Raw genomic sequence first — 13,887 nt, 5'->3', positions numbered from 1 at the left:
ATTTAATGCAACAACCCGTTTATTAATGTCTCGATTTGTTAGTGAGATATAAAATGATGAAGATAACTCGAAAACCCCGAATTAAAATTCAATTTCAAAAACTTGTATCATAGTGATTAATAAAAGTGAAGATAGCAAATTATACACATTTATTTAGAATACCATGACGAATTTAATACATCAACCCGTTTGTTAATATCTCAATTTGTTCTTAAGATATAAACTATATAAGATAATCAAAAAAACTAATTTGTATTGACACATTACTGCAAGGTTAATTTAAAAGATTTGTATCTCAGTGATTAATGAAAGTGGAGATGCAAAATTTGGTGGATTTATTTAGAATTAAATAGTGAATTTAATGCAATAACCCGTTTATTAATGTCTCGATTTGTTAGTGAGATATAAAATGATAAAGATAACTCGAAAACCCCGAATTAAAATTCAATTTCAAAAACTTGTATCACAGTGATTAATAAAAGTGAAAATAGCAAATTATACAGATTTATTTAGAATTTTATGACGAATTTAATGCTTTAATCCGTTTGTTAATATCTCGATTTGTTCTTGAGATATAAACTATAAAAGATAATCAAAAAAAACTAATTTGTATTGACACATTGCTGCAAGGTTAATTTAAAAGATTTGTATCTCAGTGATTAACGAAAGTGGAGATACAAAATTTGGTGGATTTATTTAGAATTAAATAGTGAATTTAATGCAACAACCCGTTTATTAATGTCTCGATTTGTTAGTGAGATATAAATTGATAAAGATAACTCGAAAACCCCGAATTAAAATTCAATTTCAAAAACTTGTATCATAGTGATTAATAAAAGTGAAGATAACAAATTATACAAATTTATTTAGAATTTTATGACGAATTTAATGCTTTAATCCGTTTGTTAATATCTCGATTTGTTCTTGAGATATAAACTATAAAGGATAATCAAAAAAACTAATTTGTATTGACACATTGCTGCAAGGTAAATTTAAAAGATTTATATCTCAGTGATTAATGAAAGTGGAGATACAAAATTTGGTGGATTTATTTAGAATTAAATAGTGAATATAATGCAACAACCCGTTTATTAATGTCTCGATTTGTTAGTGAGATATAAAATGATAAAGATAACGCGAAAACCTCGAATTAAAATTCAATTCTAAAAACTTGTGTCATAGTGATTAATAAAAGTGAAGATAGCAAATTACACAGATTTATTTAGAATACAATGACGAATTTAATGCTTTAATCCGTTTGTTAATATCTCGATTTGTTCTTGAGATATAAACCCTAAAAGATAATCAAAAAAACTAATTTGTATTGACACATTACTGCAAGGTTGATTTAAAAGATTTATATCTCAGTGATTAATGAAAGTGGGGATACAAAATTTTGTGGACTTATTTAGAAATAAATAGTGAATTTAATGCAACAACCCGTTGATTAATGTCACGATTTGTTAATGAGATATAAAATGATAAAGATAACTCGAAAACCCCGAATTAAAATTCGATTTCAAAAACTTGTATCATAGTGATTAATAAAAGTGAAGATAGCAAATTATACAGATTTATTTAGAATTTTATGACGAATTTAATGCTTTAATCCGTTTGTTAATATCTCGATTTGTTCTTGAGATATAAACTATAAAAGATAATCAAAAAGACTAATTTGTATTGAGACATTACTGCAAGGTTAATTTAAAAGATTTGTATCTCAGTGATTAATGAAAGTGGGGATACAAAATTTTGTGGACTTATTTAGAAATAAATAGTGAATTTAATGCAACAACCCGTTTATTAATGTCTCGATTTGTTAGTGAGATATAAAATGATAAAGATAACTCGAAAACCCCGAATTAAAATTCAATTTCAAAAACTTGTATCATAGTGATTAATAAAAGTGAAGATAGCAAATCATACAGATTTATTTAGAATTTTATGATGAATTTAATGCTTTAATCCGTTTGTTAATATCTCAATTTGTTCTTAAGATATAAACTATAAAAGATAATCAAAAAACTAATTTGTATTGACACATTACTGCAAGGTTAATTTAAAAGATTTGTATCTCAGTGATTAATGAAAGTGGAGATGCAAAATTTGGTGGATTTATTTAGAATTAAATAGTGAATTTAATGCAACAACCCGTTTATTAATGTCTCGATTTGTTAGTAAGATATAAAATGATGAAGATAACTCGAAAACCCCGAATTAAAATTCAATTTCAAAAACTTGTATCAAAGTGATTAATAAAAGTGAAGATAGCAAATTATACAGATTTATTTAGAATTTTATGACGAATTTAATGCTTTAATCCGTTTGTTAATATCTCAATTTGTTCTTAAGATATAAACTATAAAAGATAATCAAAAAAACTAATTGGTATTGACACATTACTGCAAGGTTAATTTAAAAGATTTATATCTCAGTGATTAATGAAAGTGGAGACACAAAATTTGGTGGATTTATTTAGAATTAAATAGTGAATTTAATGCAACAACCCGTTTATTAATGTCTCGATTTGTTAGTGAGATATAAATTAATAAAGATAACTCGAAAACCCCGAATTAAAATTCAATTTCAAAAACTTGTATCATAGTGATTAATAAAAGTGAAGATACCAAATTACACAGATTTATTTTGAATGCCATGACGAATTTAATGCTTTAATCTGTTTGTTAATATCTCGATTTGTTCTTGAGATATAAACTATAAAAGATAATCAAAAAAACTAATTTGTATTGACACATTACTGCAAGGTTAATTTAAAAGATTTATATCTCAGTGATTAATGAACGTGGAGATGCAAAATTTGGTGGATTTATTTAGAATTAAATAGTGAATTTAATGCAACAACCCGTTTATTAATGTCTCGATTTGTTAGTGAGATATAAAATAATAAAGATAACTCGAAAACCCAGAATTAAAATTCAATTTCAAAAATTTGTATCATAGTGATTAATAAAAGTAAAGATAGCAAATTATACAGATTTATTTAGAATACCATAACGAATTTAATACATCAACCCGTTTGTTAATATCTCAATTTGTTCTTGAGATATAAACTATAAAAGATAATCAAAAAAAATAATTTGTATTGACACATTACTGCAAGGTTAATTTAAAAGATTTGTATCTCAGTGATTAATGAAAGTGGAGACCCAAAATTTTGTGGATTTATTTAGAATTAAATAGTGAATTTAATGCAACAACCCGTTTATTAATGTCTCGATTTGTTAGTGAGATATAAATTGATAAAGATAACTCGAAAACCCCGAATTAAAATTCAATTTCAAAAACTTGTATCATAGTGATTAATAAAAGTGAAGATAGCAAATTATACAGATTTATTTGGAATACCATGACGAATTTAATGCTTCAATCCGTTTGTTAATATCTCGATCTGTTCTTGAGATATAAACTATAAAAGATAATCAAAAAAACTAATTTGTATATTGATACATTATTGCAAGGTTAATTTAAAAGATTTATATCTCAGTGATTAATGAAAGTGGAGATGCAAAATTTGGTAGATTTATTTAGAATTAAATAGTGAATTTAATACAACAACCCGTTTATTAATGTCTCGATTTGTTAGTGAGATATAAAATAATAAAGATAACTCGAAAACCCAGAATTAAAATTCAATTTCAAAAATTTGTATCATAGTGATTAATAAAAGTAAAGATAGCAAATTATACAGATTTATTTAGAATTTTATGACGAATTTAATGCTTTAATCCGTTTGTTAATATCTCGATTTGTTCTTGAGATATAAACTCTAAAAGAAAATCAAAAAAACTCATTTGTATTGACACATTACTGCAAGGTTAATTTAAAAGATTTGTATCTCAGTGATTAATGAAAGTGGAGATGCAAAATTTGGTGGATTTATTTAGAATTAAATAGTGAATTTAATGCAACAACCCGTTTATTAAAGTCTCGATTTGTTAGTGAGATATAAAATAATAAAGATAACCCAATTTGACTTGAAGTTAATATCTCAATAACTAAATGCTGTTTTCAAGAACGGGGTTTTTCATTGAATAGGTTGTATTTTAATCATGCATAGATCAAAACTTTTAATGTACTTTGTAAATATTAGAGTACACATCATCATTTGATAATCTAAAAAGTGAGTAATTCGTAACGAGACTTCTTTCGTAGAATAATAATAATAAAAAAAGTGCCCCGAAACTGATAAGATGTAATGAAGTTGATGCGCGTGCAACCGGAACTACAAGCAAACGCAATCAGCTAATGAGTCGTCTAGTTTCCTCTGTACGTTTGCAAGACGAATAAGATTGTTGCCGCAATCATTTAGGTGAGTGGGTGCCGATAGCATGCGAGAACACGCCATGCACCCTCGTTTAGCCTTGTATAAAATGCACGTCGCCGCGGAATTAGCAATATTAAACCAGGGAGAATGGGTTTGTAATCATGAAAGGTTCGCTGCGATTTGCATTTTTTTAATTCACTTCTTTAGATCGAGATAAAAAATTATATTGTTTATGTTACGCATTGTTTTTGCAATAAATAACATAGTTTGTAAATGTGTACATTGACATTGAATAAAATAAATAGTTTAATAGTAAATACTGGGGAAATATATTGGATGTGACCAAAATATTCCCGGGGGTTTCTACAAAATTTACAACAGGTTCATTTTACTGTACATCGTTCCGATAATTTTAATAATAATAATTTATTGCTTTTGTTGAAAATGGGAGTGGAGGCCGCCTTGCTCATCGAGAAATTACCTTGTGTAGGAGATATCCGCAATATAAATTAATTAGAACACATACTCCTAGAACATTACAGTGCAAAATACCTGCCAGAGTAATTGTATATCACTATTAACACGTTCGCATCCGCACTTAATGGTGAAACGGCGGAGGCGCATAAGATAAAATACAAAGAGAAATCTGAGGTTTATGGTTTATGTAGTGGCCGAACAGCCAATTATCGGGGATTTATTACAGCGAGACTAATTTAGGACAACGCAGAACCAGGTGCCTGGATTACCACAGGATATTCGGCGGCTAATTCCATTCCACTCCGTCTTGGTAATAATTTATATTATAAGCTTCCTTACCACCGCGGATACCTGAACAACTAAAGTGGGGAAATCTCTACAAAATATTCCCTAAACATACTAAATTAACTTTACTCACTACCCGACAAGACAATAAACACAATTACCACCTCCCAAATCTAATTACGAACCATTATGTTTTCTTCGACTCCTAAAATATTCGGTCCGAAAATCGAGGGTTGACTAATTAAATGAATTATGCAATAAGGGCGGAAGAAATTAGAAGAATTTCTCGAAGACGCCGAATTATGTTTTGAACGGTCGATTGACTAAAATTAAATTTTGTGCTACGCCCTTTTCGACCGACAATGACATCCCCTCGAACGCGGCTCCCGGATTATCTTTTACACGGAGTGATAGCGCTGCTGATTGCTAGGACACGTGCACAGCACGTTTCGCTCCCGCCCATTCAGGAAGGAAAATATTTCGTTCCCATTATGGGCTTATCTTAAGCCCTTTAGTAGATCTATCAACACGAGCCCACCAACTTATCAATTCCACTACTTTAATCTGTTGTATAAAAAAAATTAAATGACACTTACCTGCTTCGTAACTGAATCTATGAGCCTCACGTAGATGTCCTGTTCTTGTCTGACACCTGCAACAAGGAAGTAAAGGGTCGTGATTAGTAATGGCGCTGACCCTGCGGGGAACCCCCGAGGTACCATTACGGCCATTTCGCTATCGAAACAAGAGCCGTGGGGCGGTTCGCATAACTATGTGCCTACATAACAATTCTATTAACAAGTTTCGGAGGTTGGCGCACCGGAAACAACGTAAACCGACCGGAGGACGTCGTTATGGCCCTCCTCCGATGGTTCGCCCGTCAAAACCGACAACCCAAATTAAACCCTTTGGATCATCAAAATGATAATGTTGGGAGTTCACTTAGAAGTTAGATCAAACTAGGTTTGTCCTTGAATGAGAATGAGTTCTAAAGAAAATTTGCTATCTCAGTGATTAATAAAAGTGAAGACACCAAATTACACAGATTTATTTAGAACACCATGATGAATTTAATGCTTTAATCCGTTTATTAATATCTCGATGTGTTCTTGAGATATAAACTATAAAAGATTTGTATCTCAGTGATTAACGAAAGTGGAGATGCAAAATTTGGTGGATTTATTTAGAATTAAATAGTGAATTCAATGCAACAACCCGTTTATTAATGTCTCGATTTGTTAGTGAGATATAAAATGATAAAGATAACTCGAAAACCCCGAATTAAAATTCAATTTCAAAAGCTTGTATCATAGTGATTAATAAAAGTGAAGGCACCAAATTACACAGATTTATTTAGAACGCCATGATGAATCCAATGCTTTAATCCGTTTGTTAATATCTCGATTCGTTCTTGAGATATAAACTATAAAAGGTAATCAAAAAAACTAATTTGTATTGACACAATACTGCAAGGTTAATTTAAAAGATTTGTATCTCAGTGATTAATGAAAGTGGAGATGCAAAATTTGGTGGATTTATTTAGAATTAAATAGTGAATTTAATGCAACGACCCGTTTATTAATGTCTCGATTTGTTAGTGAGATATAAAATGATAAAGATAACTCAAAAACCCCGAATTAAAAATCAATTTCAAAAACTTGTATCATAGTGATTAATAAAAGTGAAGATAGCAAATTAAACAGATTTATTTAGAATACCATGATGAATTTAATGCTTTAATCCGTTTGTTAATATCTCGATTTGTTCTTGAGATATAAACTTTAAAAGATTATCAAAAAAACTAATTCATATTGGCACATTACTGCAAGGTTAATTTAAAAGATTTGTAACTCGGTAATTAATGAAAGTGGAGATGCAAAATTTGGTGGCTTTATTTAGAATTAAATAGTGAATTTAATGCAACAACCAGTTTATTAATGTCTCGATTGGTTAGTGAGATATAAAATGATAAAGATAACTCGAAAACCCCGAATTAAAATTCAATTTCAAAAACTTGTATCGTAGTGATTAATAAAAGTGAAGACACCAAATTACACAGATTTATTTAGAACACCATGATGAATTTAATGCTTTAATCCGTTTGTTAATATCTCGATTTGTTCTTGAGATATAAACTACAAAAGATAATCAAAACAATTAATTTGTATTGACACATTACTGCAATGTTAATTTAAAAGATTTGTATCTCAGTGATTAATGAAAGTGGAGATGCAAAATTTGGTGGATTTATTTAGAATTAAATAGTGAATTTAATGCAACAACCCGTTTATTAATGTCTCGATTTGTTAGTGAGATATAAAATGATAAAGATAACTCGAAAACCCCGAAATAAAATTCAACTTCAAAAACTTGTATCATAGTGATTAATAGAAGTAAAGATAGCAAATTACACAGATTTATTTAGAATACCATGACGAATTTAATGCTTTAATCCGTTTGTTAATATCTCGATTTGTTCTTGAGATATAAACTATAAAAGATAATCAAAAAAACCAATTTGTATTGACACATTACTGCAAGGTTAATTTAAAAGATTTGTATCTCAGTGATTAATGAAAGTGGAGATGCAAAATTTGGTGAATTTATTTAGAATTAAAGAGTGAATTTAATGCAACAACCCGTTTATTAATGTCTCGATTTGTTAGTGAGATATAAAATGATAAAGATAACTCGAAAACCCGGAATTAAAAATCAATTTCAAAAACTTGTATCATAGTGATTAATAAAAGTGAAGACACCAAATTACACAGATTTATTTAGAACACCATGATGAATTCAATGCTTTAATCCGTTTGTTAATATCTCGATTTGTTCTTAAGATATAAACTATAAAAGATAATCAAAAAAACTAATTTGTATTGACACATCACTACAAGGTTAATTTAAAAGATTTGTGTCTCAGTGATTAATGAAAGTGGAGATGCAAAATTTGGTGGATTTATTTAGAATTAAATAGTGAATTTAACGCAACAACCCGTTTATTAATGTCTCGATTTATTAGTGAGATATAAAATAATAAAGATAACTCGAAAACCCCGAATTAAAAATCAATTTCAAAAACTTGTATCATAGTGATTAATAAAAGTGAAGACACCAAATTACACAGATTTATTTAGAACATCATGACGAATTTAATGCTTTAATCCGTTTGTTAATATCTCGATTTGTTCTTAAGATATAAACTATAAAAGATAATCAAAAAAACTAATTTGTATTGACACATCACTGCAAGGTTAATTTAAAAGATTTGTATCTCAGTGATTAATGAAAGTGGAGATGCAAAATTTGGTGGATTTATTTAGAATTAAATAGTGAATTTAATGCAACAACCCGTTTATTAATGTCTCGATTTGTTAGTGAGATATAGAATGATAAAGATGACTCGAAAACCTCGAATTAAAATTCAATTTCAAAAACTTGTATCATAGTGATTAATAAAAGTGAAGACACCAAATTACACAGATTTATTTAGAACACCATGACGAATTTAATGCTTCAATCCGTTTGTTAATATCTCGATTTGTTCTTGAGATACAAACTATAAAAGATAATCAAAAAAACTAATTTGTATTGACACATCACTGCAAGGTTAATTTAAAAGATTTGTATCTCAGCGATTAATAAAAGTGGAGATGCAAAATTTGGTGGATTTATTTAGAATTAAATAGTGAATTTAATTCAACAACCCGTTTATTAATGTCTCGATTTGTTCTTGAGATATAAACTATAAAAGATAATCAAAAAAACTAATTTGTATTGACACATTATTGCAAGGTTGATTTCAAATTCGTTTGTTTCAGTGATTAATAAAAGTGAGGTTGCGAAATTCGGTGGATTTATTTAGAATTAAATAGGGAATTTAACTCATTAACCCGCTTATTAGTATCTCTGTTTGTTCTTGAGAAATATATTACCAAAGATGACCCAAAAACCCCGAATTATTTTGACATGTTAGTTCAACTTCAAAGACTTGTATCATAGTGATTAATAAAAGTGGAGATACCAAATTATGCAGATTTATTTAGAATTTCATAACGAATTTGATGCATCAACCCGTTTGTTAATATCTGGATTTGATCTTGAGAAATAAAGTTTAAAAGAAAGTCGGATAATCAAAATAGGTTCGTTCTTGAATGAGAATGAGTCTCATTCCACCAAATAGAACAATAAAAGTCATCGATTTAAAGAATTCGATTTAAATTCTCGCTTTTTTGATTTTCTTCTTCTTCCGACATCCCATGCATCATGCAGAACGCGTCGTTGGCGTCTCGAACGGACACGCACCACGTTTTTTCGTAGCGAACCACCCTGGCATGCGAGGCAAAGTTGGTTTTATTTTTATTTTCGTTTCGAGAGGTGCGTGCTCGCGGATACGGCCAAATTCAAATTAATTGTTTTACACTCTCAGCCAGAGGGTCCGTTGTTGGGTTACGCCGCGGTAAGCCGGTAAGTTGGAGATTTAGATGCCGACCAGGCGTCTTTTCGCCTAATTTGGCCGATCTGATTGACCGTACGGATTAATTATATGGCTAATTAAAAGGCCTGGGACGCGAGGCGAACGGCATGCGTAATACGCGAAGCGGCCATATACGCGCGGATCCGTACTGTCGCAAAGTGTAAATGCCGTTTTTGCCTCCTGGCAAGATTTTATATGGCATCGGGAGGTACGTTACGTTTGCCGCCGTCGATAGACTAAGGTAATTGAGGACCCAGACCGGCCCGACGCCGGGCTAATTAATTAATTACGGTGCTTTTTAGCGATTGCGCGAAATTCCTCTATAGAATCAACGGAGAACGGTCGACCTGCTGTCTTCTACTATACCGCTCATGTTTCTATTACACGATTTCACCTGGTGTTCCAGGAAAAGAAAGGAAGACCTTCGCCGACGCCCAGTTACGGAAATGTTACGATGCGATTGTAACCAACATCTATGTCTCTCACTATTTTTTTTTTGCTATACTCCAAACGGTTTCTATTAAAAATAATTAATACTCCAATATAAAGGCATTGAATTAGATCGTTTTACCAAAATTTACAACATTTGGCAGAAGAACTATTAAATCCCAAGAAAATGAAAAACTACTCGGAGGCAGTTTTCAAAACGGGTGTGTGGTGAGGATTGGTTTCTTTGGTTCAAGCACTTATCTTTGAAAAAAAGCTAGTGTTGAAGTTGTAAGGAAATTTTGTCAGTTTTTGTATCGTCCCTAAAACCAAGGTTCCAAGTTGTAGCAAAAACATGGTCTCTAGTCTGACATGATTAGAGAGAGAGATATACTAAGATCTTATCTATATTCTAAGATGCCTAATTCAAGAAATCAATCGATGGAAAATTTTGATTTTTGATCAATTTGTCTAAGAAGGAATTTCCTACAAAAAAAGTACCGTGTGCGCTAGATGTTAATAAAAATTGTTGTAGTTTAAGTGTATTTATATCCCTAAATCCCTAAAAACCAAATGGGATGATAATTACTAAAAATGGCAAAGAAAAAAAAATTTACCAGAATGATTATGGAAATTTGTCCAAATTTAGATTTTTACTACAATGGAATGAGACATAAGACCCAAAATTAGAACCAATAACCAGTAAATTCTCTTTTAGAAGCGTTTAGATTTGTCAAAATGTTTCATAGAAAACTACCAAAAGACACCATGCCGATAAAAATAACTTGTGCACTTGGAAATGCAACTTCCCGTTTTATTCCAACAATCCCTATTCTTCAGAATGAAATATTGATAACAGTAAGTTTTTGAAAGAATTGAAATTTGTAATGTTGCTACTTATATTCAGTATGGACAATGCGCATAGTAAAGAAGACGTCGTGCAAAAAATCAAGGCCCCTCACTTTAGAGATCGATATCTTCGCAACCGCTCGTTAAAAAAGATTGCGACAAAGTTTGTTGGAATCACTGAACATTTCTACGTAATATATGTTAATTTGAACATTTTCAGACCCACGGTTCTCTTTTTATCGCGTTAAATGAAAAAAGTACCTGATTTTTTACGGTACTACCAACTTTGTGAACTTTGCGATTTTTTTTTTCGAAAAATATCGAACGAAAAAATTTGAATTTTGAACAGATGGTACCCTGATGTGTTCTTAATGAGTGGCATATTTTATTTTTTCGATATTGCATACAGTTTCGCGGAAAATCCGTTTTGATTTGACCAAAATATGTCAAATAATATCGGTTGTCAGATTCCGTTATCAGTTATTCAAAATTAGAGCTCCCTAATTTTTTAAGAGCAATTTAATGGAATTACAAGTTAAAGAGAAACAGAAATAAGCTTTGCGAGGTGACGGGGGTTTCGTCCAATCGGAACAGATGGTGCATTCCAGACAGGACGTCGCGCCTTATTTCTTTATGTAGGTAAAATAAAGGCGCGACGTATTGTCTGGACACGCCATCAGTTCCGATTGGACGGAATCCTCCTCTAAGGTGAGTGAAAGTCATGTGATTTCCATGGAACAAGTGTTAAAAGTATAGGAGGCAGTAAAAAGCAACTTATAGCTGATTTATTACAAATTCGTCTCTTGCCATTAAGTAGTAAGTGCTGAATATTGAAAATGATGATGGAAATCCAGAAAACCAGAGAAATGGAACATCTATATTTTGAAGATAATTGCTTCCAAATGATGCAGATGTTCTTTCAGTACGACATGAAATACTTTCACAACATGCAAGCTTATACATAAAAGGATTGATTGTACTGTCTTCTCTTTGTTAGGGATTAGTTGAAATCCCTTAGCCAATATTATACATGATTTACACTGTTTAAAGAGATTCAGATACACATTGATTTTGATTGGTACGTCATTTTCTGAGAATCTGGTATGTGTTAAAAATATTGATCATGTCATTATAACTCTGACTTGGTTATAACGCGCCAAACCCTATTGTGTGTCTATTAATGCTTGGAAATTGTCTGGCCCAGAAGATTTTCTTTGTGTATTTGAGGTTAAAGACGATGCAGTTGAAACTAAGTTGATCAGAAATTGTCTTGAATCAACTTGAAATTTGGAAATATTCCAGAAAAATCAGTTTTCCAAAAAAGTAGTATGGTAGAATTTATGGTAATGCAATAAAAAAAATATGATGAGATATACAATGGAACTGAAATTAATTTGATTAGAAACTTGGATTCACTTAAAATGAGCAAAAAAGCAGGGAAAATTGGATTTTCTTTATGTATTGAAGATTAAAGACGATGAAGAGTATGATGCGGTTAAAACAAAATTGATCAGAAATTCTGATCAACCTCAAAATTTGCAAAAAAAGCAAGAAGAACTGATTTTTCAAAAAAATAAGAGAATGGCAAAAAAATTTTAATTTCTAATTTAATTAGAAATTCTGATCAGCTCGCAATTTGCAAAAATTTAAAGAAAATCGGTTTTTCAAAGAAAAAGAAACTGCCCAAGAAGGTTTTTTTTTCGTATTTAAGATCAAAGACGATAAGAGATACGATGGAATTGAAATTAAATTAATAAAAAATCCTGACCAACCTCAAAAATTGCAAAAAAGCAAAAAAAAAGTTGATTTTTCAAAGAAAAAGCTGCTCAAGAAGGTTTTGTTTATGTACATATTTAAGCTTAAAGATGATTAGAGATTAAAAAATAATTGATCAGAAATACGTATTAACTCGAAATTTGTAGAAAAATCAGCAAAATCAATTTGCGCAAGAAGTAAATAATGCCATAAAATTCTGATCAGCTTGAATTTTAGCAAAAAATCAAATAAAATGAAGTTTTTCAAGAAATAGAGTTTGGCAAAAAAATTATTCTTTCATATTCGTTATTGAGAATGATGAGGACTTGAAAATTAATTGATCAGAAACTCTTATCAGTTTGAAATTTGACAAAATTTCAGCAAAATCAATTTTTCAACGAAGTAGGTAATGGCATAATAAAATTTCCTTTCGTATTTTTTGTTAAAGATGATGTGGTTTATAACATTATATAGGTATTAATATTTAATATGTCTAAATCAAAGTTTAAACCTGAGCTATAATCATTTATAACTAAGAGTTTTACCTGAGATTAGGTCGCCTCTATTTTTTCGTCAAATAGTTTTGGAGAAAAAAAAATCGCAAAGTAGACAAAGTTTCTGGCACTCTCAAAAATCGGGTACTTCTTTCACTTAATTTGCGATAAAAAAAAACCGCGGACCTGAAAATTTCCAAATTAACATGTGATACGCAGAAATGTTCACTGATTACAATAAACTTTACCGTAATTTTTTGCATCGAGCGGTTACGAAGATATCGATCTCTAAAGTGAGAAACCTTGACTTTTTGCATGGATAGTAGAAGCTACAGATGAGTGAAAGTCATGTGATTTCCAGTGCTACAGTGTTAAAAGTGTAGGAGGCAGTAAAAAGCAACTTATAGCTGATTTATTACAAATTCTTCTCTTGCCATTAAGTAAATGCATAATATTGAAAATGATGATGGAAATCCAGAAAATCAGAAAAATGGAACATCTATATTTTGAAGATAACTGCTTCCAAATGATGCAGATGTTCTTTTGGTACGACATGAAATAAAGATTTAGCATCGTGATGATTCAAAAACATCGTACTTTCACAATATGCAAGCTTATACATAAAAGGCTTGATTGTACTGTCTTCTTTTTGTTAGGGATTAGTTGAAATCCCTCAGCCAATACTATATATGATTTACACTGTCTAAAGAGATTCAGATACACATTGATTTTGATTGGTACGTCATTTTTTAAGAATCTGGTATGCGTTAAAAATATTGATCATCTCATTATAACTCTGACTTGGTTATAACGCACCAAACCCTATTGTGTGTCTATTA

The 13,887-nt window shown here is 30.6% G+C and overlaps 1 protein-coding gene across 7 annotated transcripts in view; it reads right to left on the bottom strand.

Moving 5' to 3' along the window:
* LOC111418337 (EBF transcription factor knot) overlaps nucleotides 1–13,887 on the bottom strand; it is a 122,055-nt gene that overhangs the window by 94,498 nt on the left and 13,670 nt on the right. For all 7 annotated transcript variants that reach the window (XM_023050851.2, XM_023050853.2, XM_023050852.2 and 4 more), the window contains exon 4: nucleotides 5,644–5,699. In XM_023050851.2, coding sequence (XP_022906619.1) covers nucleotides 5,644–5,699 — 56 coding nt within the window. The remainder of the gene's footprint in view (nucleotides 1–5,643; nucleotides 5,700–13,887) is intronic.

Source organism: Onthophagus taurus, chromosome 10, assembly GCF_036711975.1.
Source record: "Onthophagus taurus isolate NC chromosome 10, IU_Otau_3.0, whole genome shotgun sequence".
Classification (NCBI taxonomy): Eukaryota; Metazoa; Arthropoda; class Insecta; order Coleoptera; family Scarabaeidae; genus Onthophagus; species Onthophagus taurus.
Note: the sequence above shows the minus strand (reverse complement) of the source record. Positions and strands in the feature narration are given on the sequence as shown.